Raw genomic sequence first — 17,325 nt, 5'->3', positions numbered from 1 at the left:
AGGAACATTAAAATGGTCTAGAAACAGCAGACACATTTTTTTTTTAATAAATTAAAGGTACTGTTCACTATGCTTACCATCTCCCTCTCCAGAGGTAGACAGCCCTGGCTCTCCCCCGGCTGCTGGGGAGGGCCAGGTTGAGATATAGCAGCCCTGGCCTGCCCTGGGTCGCTCCACTCCGGCCACTGGTGGGGAGAGGCCAGACAGAGGATGGCCCAGCTCTCTCCCCTCCAGCTGCCGGGTAGATGGGCTGGGCCAAGGCCGTGGCTGGCCCTGGCCCTTTCCCTCTGGCCACAAGGGGAGACGCCACGTGGTTCTGCCCCCAGCCAACCAGGGGCAAGGCTGCACAGCTCCCATGTGCTCCTTCCCCCAGGTGACACCGCACATGTCCTGCATGCCTCCTCCCCCAACCCGAGTCCCCGCAAAGCTCTGCAGCTCATTTGCACCCATGCCCACCCCCTGCATCTGATTCCATCTCTCCGCACCTGAGCCCCCATGAGGTTGCGTGGCTCCCCCACATGCCTCACACCTCCACTGAGTCTGTGCAGCTCCTGCACAAACACCTCCTCCTAGCCAAGCCGCCACAAAGCTATGAGGTACCCGCAACCCCCCTGCCAAGTCCCTGAGAGGTCGCACGGTTCCTGCGCGCCCATGTGCCTCCCCAAGCCCCCAAAGGTTGTGCAGCTCCCATACACTCCCAGCAGCCTCCCTCTCCCCACCAGAGCCTTCCATGCAGCTGCCACCCACCCCTCACCGGAGCCCCCTGGCTTCTACACACCTCTCCTGACAGTTGCCAGAGGGACGTTCATGGGCCAGCAGCATGCAAGGGAGGAGTCAACTGCTGGCCCATGCAGTGCAGAGGTGGCGGGGGTTGGAGGCAAGTCCCAGATGCAGGGGGAGGGCTTAACCCCCCCCCAGCCCATGCAGTGCAGAACCAATAGGGGACCATTGGTGGGGGGGTCATCACAAAGTAGGGCAGCTGCACGGCCTCTCCCCAGAGCACCGGGGAGGGGGTTAGCTGCATGCCACAGAGCCACACAGCTTGCCAGGGCAGGTCGGAGAATGGGAGAGGCTGCATTGCTCACAGCTCCCACAGAGCTTGGGGGGGGGGGGGGGAGAGGGCACCATACAGCTGAGGACAAAGGGAGGGGCTGCAGGATGCAGAGTGACACATAACGTCCCCAGCAGACCACAGGCACCGGGAGCGAAGCCGCAGCAGCGGCGGGTTCCCGCGCTTCTGAGGCTTTGCTCTGGCTGCGCCCTCCCCCCCCCCAGCAGACCACAGGCACCGGGACTGAAGCCGCAGCCGCGGCGGGGTCCCTCGCCTCTGAGACTTTGCCAGAGCAAAGCCTCAGAGGCGCTGCACCCCGCTGCCGCTGCGGCTCTGCTCCCTGTGTCCCTGGTCTGCTGGAGGGGGGGGCGCAGCTAGTGTGCCCTGCCCCCCCCCCCAGCAGACAAGGCTTTTGTTGTGGACCCTGGGGCAGAGCAGCTGGGGCACTGCCGATTGGTCCTGCAGCGCCGCTCTGGGCACTACTGGACCAACCCGGCAGCACCCCAGCTGCTCTGCCCCAGGTCCTGATTCAGCCGCTGCTGGTCAGTTTCAGCAGTGGCTGAATCAGGACGCCTGAGGCAGAGCAGCTGGGGTGCTGCTGGGTTGGTCCAGTAGCGCCAAGGAGCGAGGAGCGGTGCTACTGGAGCAACCCAGCAGCACCCCAGCTGCTCTGCCCCAGGCGTCCCGAAGTCAGCCGCTGCTGAAACTGACCAGCGCTGACTACAGGAAGCCCGAGGCAGAGTTGCTCTGCCCTAGGCTTCCTGGAATCAGCCGCTGATCAGTGTCAGCAGCAGCTGACTTGGGGACACTTGAGGTTCTTAAGTTGAATCTGTATGTAAGTCAGAACTGGCGGTCAGTTTCAGCAGCGGCTGAATCTGGACGCCAGTTCCGACTTACATACAGATTCAACTTAAGAACAAACCTACAGTCCCTATCTTGTACGTAACCCAGGGACTGCCTGTAATCAACTATCCAATACACCAAACTGATTAGGTAGTCGAGTCACTACACGACTAGTCCCCCTCACCACCCTCCACCCACCACCACTTGCTGCTTCTGTATCAGAGGCAGCAAGGGAGGCAGAAGGATCCGGTGCTGCGGGGAGCCAGATTAAGAGCTGGTTCGTCCCAGCACTGTTTCTGCAGGGGGGGCAGGGGAGGCAGAAGCACAGCAAAAGCTCTTACTACATTTAAAAAGCAGATGCACAGCCTGGTGGCTCTTACTACATTTAAAAAGCAGAAGTGTAGTGAACCCTCTAATCGACTAATAGAGTAGTCGATGGAAATGCCAACTACTCAATTAGCTCCCTAACCACGATTTAACATCCCTAGTATGTTATACAAATCACATTTAAAAATATTATATTTATATTTAATTCTTCTTCTCCCCCTTTCCTTTCTCACCTCCCCCAAGTTTGGATGTTGAGGAAGGAGTGATACAGGGAAGAAAGGAACATGCTGTAAAATTTCCAATAATAAAATGGATCATCATTTATTTAGATTTTTCATTTTAATTCAACCATTGTAAAAACACAAGATCATTAATGTTGTGAGAGATTGGAATCTTAAAATAAACCTTTATCACTAACAGTGAATTTCACTAGTATCAGTTACAATAAAAAGTAAAAATCAAGAAAGATTATAAACCAACTACAAATAAATGCCTCTGCACAACAAGCATTCTTACTGCCATTTTCATGAAGATCAAATGCTAAGTAGGTTGGGAGCATCATTTTTCCCTCTACTGAAGGTTCCGGTTCTGTATCATCAGGGTTGAAACATTGGCATGAAAGTGGAGACAATTACACTATCTCATTATGTATCATAAGTGGTTTCTCAAACTTTTGTTCACAGACCATTTGTCCTTCTTGGTCCACTGAATAGCATAAAAATGCAAGTATAGAGGGAACTGGAAAGTTGCTAGGAGGAGATCTCTCCAAGAATAATCTAAATGGTCCCTTCTGGACTTGGGATCAATGAATAAATTTGAATCTGATGGGAAGCCACTTCTATATTTCTTAGGATAGGGCTAAATTTGCAAAACAAAAACTAAGCCACACGCACACATGGCAGAGCATCTCAAAGCCATGGTCAACACACTTGGATTCGTGGCGCTCGAAGAACTGTGCAACTAAAAATAACGATGTAGACATTACTATCTGGGCTGTGGGTGCATAAAGTTCTGAAGCCTACTATGTGCAGGAGGTCAGACTAGAAGAGGGGTGGGCAAAAGGTCCTCTGCGGGCCGGATCCAGCCCACCATGCGGGTGGATCCAGCCCACGTAGACCCTGCTGCTCCCCCGCCTCAAGGCCAATTAGGAACTGGGGGCAGAGGAGCACGTGGCGCTTTGAAGCGCCGTGCCCTGCTCATAAGGCGGGTGGGAGAGTGGAGGAGGCTTCGTGCGCTTCCCTGCCCCCAGGCCAATCAGGGTCTGGGGGCAGGGGAGCTGCATGAAGCTTCCTTCACCCTGCCCTGTCCCTGCAAGGAGCCTGCAAAGTACCACGTGCTCCTCACAGGGTGGAAGGAGGCTTCCCATGTTCCATCACCTCCAGGCCCTGATTGGCCTAGAGGTGGGGGAGAGTGCCAAGCCTCTTCCAGGGCACGGGTGCCTAGTGGGAAGGGGTGGCAAAGGAGCCCCGCCCCTTCCCATTTAGGCCCCACCCCTTCTGGGGTGGCCCTGGGCTACTACAAAAAATTTTCAAGTGGCCTCCGGGCAAAAATTAGTGCCCACCTCCAGACTAGAATCATTATGGTCCCTCTTTTTGGCCTTAAAATCTGTGACTCTATGCTGCTATATTAAGCCTCATGTTGAGAGCCCTGCAAGCCTAAGTCAATTGCCACAGGCTCAGACTCACTGGTATGAATTTTTTTTAAACGCCTTGTTTAAACAATTGGAGTCTTAAGATTGTAAGTCTTTTTCAATTTGGCACCTTTCACATTTCTGAAGCCCATAAAATAAGATGGTAGAAATTCAGTCCTTCACAAATTAACAAAGCTGTTTCCAGATATGGTCCATTTGTTGAGCACATGGTTGTGGCTCTTCCATGTTTTCTGATGCTAAATTGTGTAAAATCGGCTAAAAATACATTTTCTAATACTACTTTTCCATGCAAGTAATTACTCTATAGTTGCTGCACATGTTATAGAATCATGAATGAGCAGGGTGGTGCTCCATATAATCACAAATGGGAGTGGCAGATAGTCCACATATTCTTAGTATTAAAACCCATATACTGACCCATCCAAAAACATTTGGTAACTTTGGTACATCTGTACTCCTATTACATACAATGGAGAAGAGGCTGCACTCTAATCTGAAAGTTCTTGTATTAATAAATGGAATCCTCTTAACTGTGTTATGTTTTAGAACAAATCTACAATCAATTAAACTTGCCAGTTTCTTCTCATTTTACTTTCATGTGACTTAAGCATGTCAAAACTATTTATACAAAATGCTAAGCTCTTGGGATTGGGGTATCTGTTGTCTAAAAGGACTTCTGATCTCTACATTTAATAATCAATATACTCTTCATTTTATACAAGTTCAAGCATTGCCAGAATAAAATCTGCCCTGTACATTATCATATATATTTAGCTTAGGTACTCTTATACTTTGCTAAAATAGAAATGGGCTAGTAGTGTACCTTTCAAATTCCTTGAATTAAACAAAGCATACCAAGAAAATTAGTTTTAACATTAATACACCTTTTCTGCCTGCTATTCACTCTTATTTACTGGTCATAATTCAAATCTGAAATTCACATATTTCAATATAACAGCAAATTAAAAAAGAAAACAGATGCCTGGAATGGTTAATTTAATATCAGCACAAAAATGTTATGCTAGGGGTCTCAGTGGTTTATAACTCACATATTTCAATGAAGATCTTTTCATGCTTACTATCACCCATATTACAGGGACAGCTCATAGCAATTCATGCACCACAGTAGTATGACTTAGAAACAGCAGCTCAAAACAGCAAAACCACAGAAGGTCCACAGCATATACAAAATTGAATACAGCCTATTAACTGTAATGAATAGGTGATACTTACATAATGGCATAGAATTAAGTGATAACAAAAAGCATTCTGACGTGCCTCAAAGGTGGCCAGAGTATCTGGATCTGAATGAGTCAATTCCGAAAATTTGTGTGTCAGTTGAATTTTTTTTTACAGATCATTATTGTATGTTTCATCATAGCCTCTCTGAATCACCTAGTATCACAGTAACACAGCTAAAAGAACAAATGGTCTGGTAGCACTTTATAGACTAACAAAACATGTAGATGGTTTCATGAGCTTTCGTGGACACTGCCCACTTCAGATGACCGGAGTCATGGTGGGTCATGTGCTTGCAGGTATTAAAACAACTTGAAAAGGCAATGGCAGCAGACTAGAAGCTGACGCAAGGACCAAAATACACAGGAACAATGTATTTCATAGCAGTCTATCCTGTTGAGCTGTCCAGTTACTATGTACTGCATGATCTGAAGCTTCCACCGTACACGTCCCCATTCTGCCCTTACTACAGTGAATTTCAGTAAATATATGTACTGTTGTATATGGATTCTCACCCAGCTGAGAAGGACATTTCTAGTAAATTGGAAGGGGGAAAACCAGCTTTGAAAACATTTCACCAATAAGAATCCCCACAACTTTCCTAACTTGTTTACTAACTCTTTTCATTCTCTTTGACAGCAACATTTTCTTCTGAAAGTCATTTTTTCCCTCAGTGTCTTACTAATTGCACACCAATTCTCTTTTTTACTTTTATTATCTCCCTTCAGTTAACACAGCAAGTTTCACGACATTCATCTTCAAAGAACAGCACAATCTTGCCTACATTTACATCTCTGCTCCAATTTCTTTCTTTTTCTTACTCGGTTCATTCTCCTAATCTTCATGTCTTCTTTCTCTTTCACCCCAAATCTTACAACAGCTATCCTTGTGCAATCAGACTTCACTAAAATCCTTCCAATTAACATGCTTCTGTTAAGCCCTGAGATGATGTTGACTGCTCAACTCTTAACACATCCAACTCTTACCTGCATCGCACATATATTTTGCATCTGAACTAATGATGTTAAATTGTGGTTGTCTGGCTAATCGTGTAGTCAATACAATTTGTATCAACTACACAATTAGTCAATAAGGACTGCTCTGCAGAACTGCAGTAGGGGTAACTTCTGGAACCAACTCCGAGAGCCACCCACACCGCGGCTCTGCATATTAAATGTAGTAAGAGCTGCCGGGCTCTTATTACATTTAAAATGCAGAGGCGCAGTGTCCTAGACTAGCGCAAGCCGGGACTGCTTGGTCCTAGCTCACACCAAGTTCAGCAGCCCCTGTTCACAGCGGCCAGGGCCAGGGCCGCTCCCGGAACAGCCCCAGTGCGTAGCCAGCCCGGGCCACTGTGAACAGGAGCTGCTGCCAGAACAGCCTTTGTCTGCGATGAGCCTCGTCCCGCCCCCCTCTGCTGCCTCTGAGGGGAAAACGGGGGGGGGGGGGAGAGAGGAGAGAAATAGGCGGCACCATGGAGATGGTCTCCTGCCCCATCCTTGCCACCTCTCATACAGAGGTAGCAGGAGAGAGGGGGAGTAAATAGTCGAGTACTCCAGGTAGTCAAGTAGTCAACTACTCTCTAACATCCCTAATCTGAACTAGTTCAGAACATCTTTAGTGTACAGAACATATCATATACAATTCCTATGGTTACTCCTCAAAATTAATAGTAATTATGATCTTTACAGATCAAACAAAAAACTATTTTTCTATTATACAAATTAACCACTTCATTAAAAAACAGTTTAATTTTTGCCACTATCATGCACTCTTAGGGAAAAAAAATCAAATCCTATCCTATCCTCAGATGTTAAGGAGAACAATTTTTCTCCCTCCTCCTTGTAACTATCTTTTATGTACTTGAGAACTGTTATATTCCCCTATGATGAATAAGGATATTAAATGTGAGTGATTGGCTAACTGTCTAGTCAATATAATCTGTATCGACTACATGATTAGTCGATAAGGTAAGGTGCTCAGTACCGGCACACGCTGGGTCTGGGAGCTACCCCTGCTGCAGCTCTGCATTTTTAATGCTGGCTGTGACCAGAGGCTGCCCATGTCCATGGAGGCTCCCAAACTCCCCTTGGAATCCCTCGCAACAGGAGCTGCTCCACAGAATGCAGAACAGCTTCTGCTTGTGGCAAGCCAGAGCTACTGCATGCTGGGGCTACTTCACGGCAGTCTCCCCTGCTCCCTTCCCCACCCTGCTGCCTCTGATAGAGGCAAGAGCAGGGCAGGGGGAAGTAAGTGACACCATGGAGATGGTGCTGGAGGGGAAAATCAGCTTTTAAGCCAGCTCTTGCTTCTCCCACCTTACTGCCTCTGATACAGAGGCAACAAGGGGGGGGAATGCAAGTAGTCAATTCAACTACTCACTTACATCCCTAATGATGAGGTCAATCAGAGAAGTCCCCTTAGGATTTTTCCCTGGTATATCTCTGATGCCTGCCTTCCTGCTCTGGGGTTCCTGCTGGGCCAGATCTTCTGCTGTCCTAAGTTCCCTGTAAGCTGCGCAACCATACAGCTCCTTAATGAGCTCTGCACAGAGACTCAAAACTCAGAGGTGGGGAGCTCAGCTGACTGGTGGAGGGGAGGAACATCTTGCTGAGCAGCAATTTAAATGGAGCTGCATGCTTGAAATGGAGGAGCTCCCAGAGCTGGCAAAATGGGGAGAGAAGAGAAGAGAGTAAGTGATTGGGAGGAGAGAAGGGGAAGGGAAGAAGTAAATGGCTGAGGGGCAGTCAAAGGGGAGGAGAGTCTGGAGTCCCATCTGCGTAAGGAGAAAGAGGCAGAGGCAGAAATCCAGCAGTTTCTTCAAGCCTCCTGGGCTGGGAAGGGGGCTCTGTGTTACTAATTTTTTTAGGAGTAACGTTAGTTCGAACCAAGGGGTTTGGTTCAAACTAATGCGTCCCGACGCGCACTTCCTGGTTTGAATCAGCTGTTGAGCCGAGTAACTCGCCAGCAAGATCATGCTAATGAAGCGTGGGATATTTAAAACCCTGCTTCATTAGCAATTTCGGTCGCCTATATTTGCATCCCTAGCTCGAACTAGGGAGCAAGTGTAGATGTACCCTTAGAGAATGCCTTTTACTCTCCTTTCCAGTGTCAGTAAATATTGTATTAGTATTTTTAATGAGAGCATGACTATTTCTAGTTGACTCAGATTTGTTTAGCGCCTTCAAGCAGAGCTATGTGTGTATAATTTGCATTTTGGTGTGTTTACTTTCTTGAGTTGTTAGAAAGGAAGATACGTACTCCAAGGGCAATGTTAATTTTCTTTTTTATTTGATTTCATATTAAATATCATAAGCATTGCTCCTTGCTAAATATCCCTTGTTTTAATATATTTTCTTCCACGCATATGGACTGTTTAAAAATATATACATACATATATGTTTGTTTGTATTAGTGGTGTACATTGACATACTTCCTCAGTAAGAAATTTCAACCCACCCAAAAGAAAATTCAACCTGCCAAAGGAGTAAGTTACTAAATTAACAAAAACGCTTTAAGCTTGTTGGAATCCACTAAGAAACTTGCTATATGCAAATTCTTACCCTAAACAGCTGTTCTTATGCCAGGTGAAAGTGTCAAGTTAAATTGTGCTCTTTATTCTCACTCAGGTCTACATCTTCTTCAAAATTCGCCGTGTCATCTTAGACTGATTGTTTCCCATTGCTTAAACAGACTTCCCCTCCATCACAGAAATCCTTTGTTGGGCTCCCCCCTTCCCCATGGAGAAATACCAGATTCAAGATGGATCCAGTACCAGGTGGCATAGACACGCGTCTTTCTAGGACCAATTTGGTCTTACAAGACAAACAAAACTATTCACAGGTCATTGCTATTCTCTGTAGGGATCTCAAAGTGTAAACAATTACACAATTAACAAATAAGTCTGGGCTTATCGGTTAATCCTGTCAACTACACACATTCCCCCCTTTGTGGTGTCTGTGTCAGAGGCAGCAAAGGGGGTGGAGGTGGGACCCAATGCCCATGGAGAGCTGGCTTTCAGCGGGCTCCTCATGAACACCGGATCCACTGCACCACCACTGCTGCCTCAGAAAGAGGGGGACAGTTGGAGGCGGATACGTGCGGGGAGCCAGCTTTTAAGCCAGCTCTCTGCGTGTGCCAGCTGCACGGACCTGACTGGCCCCAACTTGCTGACTCCTAGAGAGGCAGTGATTGGGATGCAGAAGTCTGGGAGTGGGGACAGGCTTAAAAAACAGTTCCAATCCCAGCGCTAGCTCCACGGCGCCACCTGCTCCCCCTTCCCCATCCTACTGCCTCTAGCCAAGGCTGAGGGGCGGGAACAGGGAAAGCTGCTGCAATGCAGTCTCTATCTGTGGAGGGCCTGGGCTCACTACAGACAGAGGCTGCTTCCCAGCAACATCTCCTGGCCGGAGGCGGGGGGTGGGTGGTGGATCTGAGCTCTCCTCAAACAGAGGCTGATATTGCAAAGCAGCCTCTATCTACAGGGACCTCAGACCCCCCACGTGCAGGGGCTGCTGCCAGTCCTGCCTCTGGGGCCTACTGAACAGTCATGTAACCACTAAAATTTGATGCTGTTATACACCTATTCAATTACATGCTAACATCCCTACTTCTTTTGACTTTCCCCAATTTGTCTACATCTTTCCTGAAATGTGGCACCCAGAAATTGACATAATACTCCAGTTGAGGCCTAATCGGCAGAGAGCAGAAGAAGGGAAGGTTACTCCCCTTGTGCAGTAACTGGAGTTCTTCGTGAGGTGTTCCCATGGGTGCTTCACCTAGGTTTGTCAGAGCCGCTGTGCACATGGGCCCAGAGATTCATGCTAGCAGTTTCCCGACCACCAGCGCATGCTCCACTATTGTGAAATCGCTCGGAATGACAACTGCACACACACCAGTGGCCATTGCCTCCGTTTCTTCTCTAAGACGGACTCTTCTAGCCCAGAGCAGAGGGGAGAAGGATGGGTGTGGAGCACCCACGGGGACACATCTCGAAGAACTCCATTTACTGCACAAGGTGAGCAACCTTCCCTTCTTCTTCAAGGGTCCCCATGGGTGCTCCACCTAGGTAACTATGCAGCAGTGTTCCTGCTTGGCAGTGGGTGCTCAGTGATACAGGATTCGATGTTGGACAAGACTGTGCATCCAAATCTAGTGTCTGTGTCTTCAAAGGTCTGAACTGCGTTACATTGCACAAAAGTATTGGCTGAAGCCCATGTTGCTGCTCTGCAGATAATGTCTATGGGTAGACCCTTAAGGAATGTGCCCATATGACTGTTGGCGGCTGTATGTGTTCCTGGGCGTAGGCCAGTTGTATGCATGCAGGGATCCATTTGGATATTTGCTGTTTAGAAACAGGTTGACCTCCGGACCTGTCTGCACCCAACATGAATAGTCTTTTGTGCAGTCCAGGTAGAAGGCTAATGCCCAGTGTACATCCAGCGTGTGTAGCACTGCCTGGTTGCTGTCCTCATGTGGTTTTGGGAAGAACACAGGTAGATATTTCCGTTCATTACAATGGAATGAGGTACATATCTTGGGGTGAGCTTTCGGCAGTGCGGGCAGCAGCTGACTGGGTGATCCTGCCCTAGGCAGTGCAGACACTGCTCATGTTCATCTGTTGCTGGGACAGAAATCCTGCACCCTGTGTGCCTTTTAAATCCAAGTGATGCAGGCACGACAGGTTTGCCTGTTTGTGTTGCCCTTTGGGCGAGCGGGACACAGCGGTAGCACCTGTGCCCCACTCCACCTGTTCTTCTTCCTGCTCTTCTTGTATACTACTAATGAAATAACTTTTTCTTTTTTCTCTCTAAAGACTGCTGTACTGTTGATTAAGGGAGACTGTCTAGGTGCGACCAATCCTGGCAGTGGTTAAGAAGGAACTGAGGGAACGGCTGCCGATGCATGTGCAACTGTCATTCCGAGCGATAGCGCAGCATGCGCTGGCAGCCTGGGGACTGCTAGCAGGAATCTCCAGGCCCGTGTGCACAGCGGCGCTGACACTCCTAGGTGGAGCACCCACGGGGACCCTCGAAGAAGAACTACTTCTTGCAAACTGCTTAAAACACACCTATTAATATATTGCAGAATATTTGCTTCTTCAGCAACACTCTTACACTTTTGCCTCATTAGTTTGTGATCCACTGTGATCCCCAGATCCTTTTAAACAGCACTCCTTCCTAGGCAGTCATTGACCAGCTGTAATGCGTGCAACTGATTGTTCCTTCCTAAGTGAAGTACTCTGCATTTGTCCTTATAGAATTTCATTCTATTTATTTCAGAGCATTTCTCTAGTTTTTCTAGATCAATTTGAACTTTCATCTTATGTTTCAGAGCACCTGCAACCTCTCCTAACCTGGTATCACCTACAAAACATATAAGTGTATTCACTATACCATTATCTAAGTCATTGATAAAGATATTGAACAGAATTAGACTCAGAACTGATCCCTGCAGGACCCAGCTCAATATGTCCTTAGTGAGCCACTAATAACTGCTCTCCGGGAATGGTTTTCCAAATAGTTATGCATTTACCTTATAGTCAGCGTATAGTCTGACTTGCCAAGAAAACTGGAGGACCAAAAACTAATTATACTTCTAAGCTGCTGTGGCTCTCCTTTAAAATGTAATAGAAGCTGGGGAGAGGCAGGCTGCTTAGCTCCTACTGCCTTTGAAATTGCAGAGCCATAATGGACTTTGGTCCCGGACCAAGCGCAAGCCAGGACTGATTTGGGCTGCCTGCCCAGACTGCAGCATTTGGGACCTTCCACGCACAGGGGCTGCTTCCCAGTAGCAACTCTTGCCCGGGCCTCGCTGCTGCCTCTAATAGAGGCTTTTAAGATGGCTTCCCCCAGCACCAGCACCTGCTTTCCATCCCCCGCTGCCTCTGATACAGGCTTATCGGGTAGTCGATTAGTCAATTACTCCCTGATATCCCTATTTTAAGGATGCATACTTTAAAGACTTCAGATTGGCTTCTAGACAGGTTTAAAGGAGCCTGATGTCCTCTACGCAGGTTAATGGCTCTGCATGAGAATAAAAGAGATTTGACAACCTGCATAGTAGTTGGAACCATCAATGTGGATAGAAATAAACTTCCCATTTGCGGTGGGGGGAGGGAGGCACTTTCTGTGCTTCCTGAGGCCGGAAGAACTATCCATTCCCCTGCCCAGAAGAGTGCCTCTCCTCCTTCACCCATCCTCAGAAGAGATGTCTCTCTCTCCTTTCCTCCTTGGCCCCAGGGGCAGCAGAGCAGTCATCTACCCAACCCCCTTACAGTAGGTGGAGCTGGCTGTTCCCCAGCCCAAAGGACAGTGGAGAAGCATCTCTCCTTCCCTCTGCAGTCCCAGGGCCAAGGAGTTCACTCTACTCACCCCAGCCACAGAGGTGTTCTGTGCCTTTGCTGACTGGGTGGGGTAGGCCTGTAACCCTGCTTGACCACCCTCATGTGCACCCTGGTTGGAACTCAATTTAAAAAAAAATCAGTTGATTTATATGTAGTAAAAGAATCCAGATAATTTCCTTAGCTATGTTCATTTTATAGCGACAGAACTAAGCATTTTAGTCACTAAAGACAGCAGGTATAACTGAAATATACATAATGTGAAATATGAATCTTACCATTTTACATAGTCATAATTCTTATTCATTTCCTTCAATCACAGTTTTTTGGTACTTAATGTAGAACAACTAAGAAGTTACCTGTATCATCCTTTCCACAAGATTTCTGAATGAAATTTCAATCAGGTTTTTCCTTCCCCTGCAATACTTCCTGAAACATTTAGGGCATGTCTATATTATGGGGAAGATCAATGCTCCAGCAGTCAATCTTCCAGCATTCAATTTAGTGAGTCTAGTGGGGATATCTAAATTGAACACGTCCTCATCAACACCAGTACTCCTCACTATCATGAGGAGTAAGGAAATCTGAGAGAAGTGTTCCTCCCATCGACCTCCTGCTCTGAGTATGGTACGCCAGCTCAGCTTACGGTACATCAACTCCAGCTATGTTATTTATGCAGCTGGAATTATGTACCTTAAGCTGACCTTCCCCCATAGCATATACCTGCTCTCAGTCAGGAGACTATTTTTTTCAAGCCCATATAATCACCCCGGAATTGTTAAATACACTGCGTATGAAAACAATGCAGCTAGAAAGGGATTAGGTTGATCAAGAAAGACTAATTACATTTTAAACTTTTAATTAGACAATTTCCATACAAAATCAAGATCTAATATACTACAGGTTGAACCTCTCTAGTCCAGCACCCTCGGAACCTGACCAGCACTAACCCACAAGAGGTCAATATTGTCTAGCAGGATAACCAACACTTCAATTGCTTACTAGGCTCTTAGAAAACATTTGGGGTAAATTAGAGCTAAATAACAGCACAGAACACTGAGTGCCAAAATTGGTGGATGTAAACAAACTTTATGGGACTGCAAGAAATTTGGCCACACCCATGAGAAGTGGACATATAGCTAACTTAAAATCATGTTGGACCACAAATACTGCCAGACTAGAGTGTGCCAAACTGGAGAGGTTTGACCTGTACCAAAGCATTTATGCACTGTTCATAATCTTGGCATTTGAGCACCAGTCACCTGTAATGAAGTAACAAAACTGTAAATCACACCACAGTGAGCCAACATCAAATACAAAAGGGGGGAGGGGGGGAGAGAGCCTCTTACCTAACCCTTTTCTTTCTAGTCTACCTAAATCCTGCTTTTGAAATATTTCTTGCCTCCGGTTAAGACCAAGCCATGAGTCCCTTCTCTGAATTGCTCTGTTGCAGTGGCCCCAACCTACAGAGGCTCCCGGACGCGGGGCCACTCACACGCCGGGCACCCGGGGGGTGGGGCCACTCACGCGCCGGGCGCCCGGGGCCGTGCGTCGTGGGGCACGCCAGAGGCGGGATGCCCTTGCACCCGGCGCCGGCATGTGCCCCAGCGCCGGAGCCGCCCGAGCGCCTTGTGCCGTGGGCCCAGGGCCAGCGCTGCCGCCCGAGCCGCACGCCTGGGGCCGGTACCGGCGCCGCGCGCCCGCATGTGCCCCGGAGCTGAGGCCGCCCGAGCGCCGTGCACCAGGCGCCGGTGCATGTCGCGTGCCTGGGGCCTGCGCCTCCCGTGCGCCGCGCACAAGGGGGGGGGGGGGCAGCCCAGGTTGTCGGCGGGCGCACACAAATGCCCCGGCGGGCGCCATGGCGCCCACGGGCATCGCGCTGGGGACCACTGCTCTATTGGTTATCTGTTGCGCTGCGTATTTTTGCCATCCATTAAAGGGTACATAATTTTTATCTATATCTGAATTAGTCTCTTTTCATTTTCCCCCATAGGGATATTAAGTATCAGTTGATTAACTAATCGAGTAGTCGATGGAATTTCCATCAACTACTCGATTAGTCGATGGGGGCACTCCCACTGCGCCTCTGCACTTTAAATATAGTAAGAGCTCAGTGGGTCTGCATCCCCTGTCCTCCCCTTTCCCCCCGCACTACAGAGACGGTGCTGGGGGGAAACTGGATTTTCAGCCAGCTCTCCCAGCACCAGCTCCTACTTCCTCCCCCCTGCTGCCTCTCATACAGAGGCAGCGGGGGAGGTGGGAGAGCGACTAGTCGAGTAGTTACTTGACTACTCAATAAGCCGATGTTTAGTTGACTTCTGACTTACATCTCTAGTCCTCCAGATCTCTGGAAACTCTCCCTCTATCTCCATTCCTTTTTCCATGGAATTCTATTCCCTTCCCAATCTTATCTCAGCTTTGATCATATGCCAATCGAATCTCCACTAAAAAATATGACTTCTGTCACACTGCCCATAAGTGAATTAAAACAAAAATTCAGCCACAGAGAAGTACGTGAACTAATGCTTGATCTTATTTGTTCTGTCACACCATGGTGCCTGTCTCATCTAAAATCTGAATGGTAAGCTCTTTGAGACAGAAACTATTATAAGGTTCCTAGCAAATCTCTGGCATAGCACAAATAAAATTATCATTAAAAATTATCACTAAACAAGACGTACCAGTTAAGTTCTTACCTTAGTAAAATTATTCAAGTGGCCTAGTTTTCTCATATTTGAAACACCTTGTAATTTGGCCACATTTTGGAGAATCTCTCTCAAGTTATCATAGGGTTCTGCAAAAGAAACAAATTATTGTAGATACAATTTAAAAAAAAAGCATGTGTCACATTTTCTCAAACATAGTAGATATTCTGTTTATTTTTCTTGCTTCTGGTTAAGGATCTGTACTGTTTTCCTTCAAAGAGATCTGATTTGGCTTGTGCCTACAACAATATACATATTTAAGTTTCCAGAATAAGTGGCACAAGCCCAAGAAGTAAACACACTCCTATTTCAAAGGAAAATTTTAGGAATACTTTGTTATTAAATAAATGTCAGCAAATTGTAAATCGAGATATTTATATATTCTTCAATAATACCATCCCTGAGTCCATCATAAATCTTAATGAATTTATCCTCAGAACCTCTTAGACTTAGAGAAGCATTTCTTCCTTTTTTACAGACTATGAATTAAAGCACAAAGAATGAGTGACTAATTCAATGTCACACAAGAATTTTGTGATCAAATTAGGAAGCGACCCTGATCCTCCCAATACTGGGGCAGTGCCTTAGCCACCGATTATTCTTCCATGCCAAACTGTTGGCATGAATTGTTTAACAGCAGCCATACTACATTCAAATAAAATATTCAACTTAACTTTTTGGAGATTAATGCCTAATACTACCCCAAGCTACATGACAGCTGGCGAGGGACTACTACCTCCGCTTCTGTTAGGAAGCAGTAACAAGGAGGAGTTTGAGTAGGGGTGGATCTACACTAATCTCCAGACACGAGGAACTGATTTCCTAAAGTAGCCAGACTGAGAACAAGGGACATTAGCCCTTTCAAGTCATCTTATCACAGACTGAAAAAGCATTATTAGTGAAATGTTTAATATATTTTCTATTGTCAAAATAAAACTTATAGCTGGAAAAAAGAACAGCAAGAACCTTCTGACAAGCCAGTACAAACTAGTCTGAAAATTATTGCTGTAATCATTAAAGAGCACTTCTCCCCATAACGCTTCAAACATGTTAGTGATCTTTGTCATTTAAACAGAGATTTACTGCAGATCAGAAAATCTCAATAAATGGACAAGCCTCTATTCAAGCCATCATCTGAACTGATGTAGAAGAGCAGGATACTAGCCAGCCCTACCAACAGGACAGAGGTGGCCAACCAATTAGAGACAAAGAGCCAAAATAGTGGTGGATACAGCACAAAGAGCAGAGGGAAAAAAGCTGTTGACGGGAAAAAAAAAAGTCGCCCCTTTAAGAGTTGCGTGTGGCCCAAGTACACTTCCGTCGGCTGCAGTGTCAGATCTCACTGCCCCAAGCCACACCACGAACAGACAAGGAAAAAAGGTCAGACCAGGGGAACACAGAACAGCTGCGGTTGTGGGAGCCGCAATTTTTCCTCTGAAGAGCAGTATGTGGCATGCGAGCCATGGACTGGCCACCCCTGCAATAGGAAATGCAACCTTTTGGATGAAATGCAAATCAAAATCTACTCCACTAGTCTAACTTCCAAAAGTCATTGAGCACATCTGGTCAAACATGTACACACAGGGTAGGTTGGAGTGGAAATATATGGTAGAACCTTGTGCAACAGGGATAAACCAAATAAAATTCAGTAAAGAGATTGATTTATTTTTATACACACACACACACACACACACACACACACACACACACACACACACACACACACACACAACATCAAAAAGGATTTATTTACTTTTGAGAGAATCATATAATTTAAAGAGTGAAGAGACTCTGTTGGCTGGTCCATCATGATCCGAGTTAAAAATTATTCTGTATAGTTTATTTCTAGGGATGTGAAAGTGTAAACATATGAACAATTAACTGATGAGCCTGCGCTCATCACTTAACCTTCAGTTATACACCGCCCCTTCCACCCCAGGCTGCTGCCTCTAAGCCAGCTCCTGTGGAGCCACATGGCCCTTTTCACTCCGCGCTGCTGCCTCTGCCATGGGAGTCACCTTCCTCCGCATGTAAACGGGTAATCGCTGAAAATTTCAGAGGTTACACATTTACCTGAATAAATGCTTTTTAACATCCCTATTTATTGCTTTAGTTTTTTATCCAGTTTTAGATTCTTCAAGCTGTCAAAACACAATCAAGGAAAATT

General features: G+C 46.7%; 1 protein-coding gene across 1 annotated transcript in view; it reads right to left on the bottom strand.

Annotated features, from left to right (window-relative positions):
* Positions 1-17,325, bottom strand: part of RICTOR (RPTOR independent companion of MTOR complex 2) — a 143,340-nt gene that overhangs the window by 98,606 nt on the left and 27,409 nt on the right. The window contains exon 3 of the mRNA XM_006139479.4: positions 15,150-15,247. Coding sequence (XP_006139541.3) covers positions 15,150-15,247 — 98 coding nt within the window. The remainder of the gene's footprint in view (positions 1-15,149; positions 15,248-17,325) is intronic.

Source organism: Pelodiscus sinensis, chromosome 6 (assembly GCF_049634645.1).
Source record: "Pelodiscus sinensis isolate JC-2024 chromosome 6, ASM4963464v1, whole genome shotgun sequence".
Classification (NCBI taxonomy): Eukaryota; Metazoa; Chordata; order Testudines; family Trionychidae; genus Pelodiscus; species Pelodiscus sinensis.
This window is presented reverse-complemented; position numbering and strand designations above follow the sequence as displayed.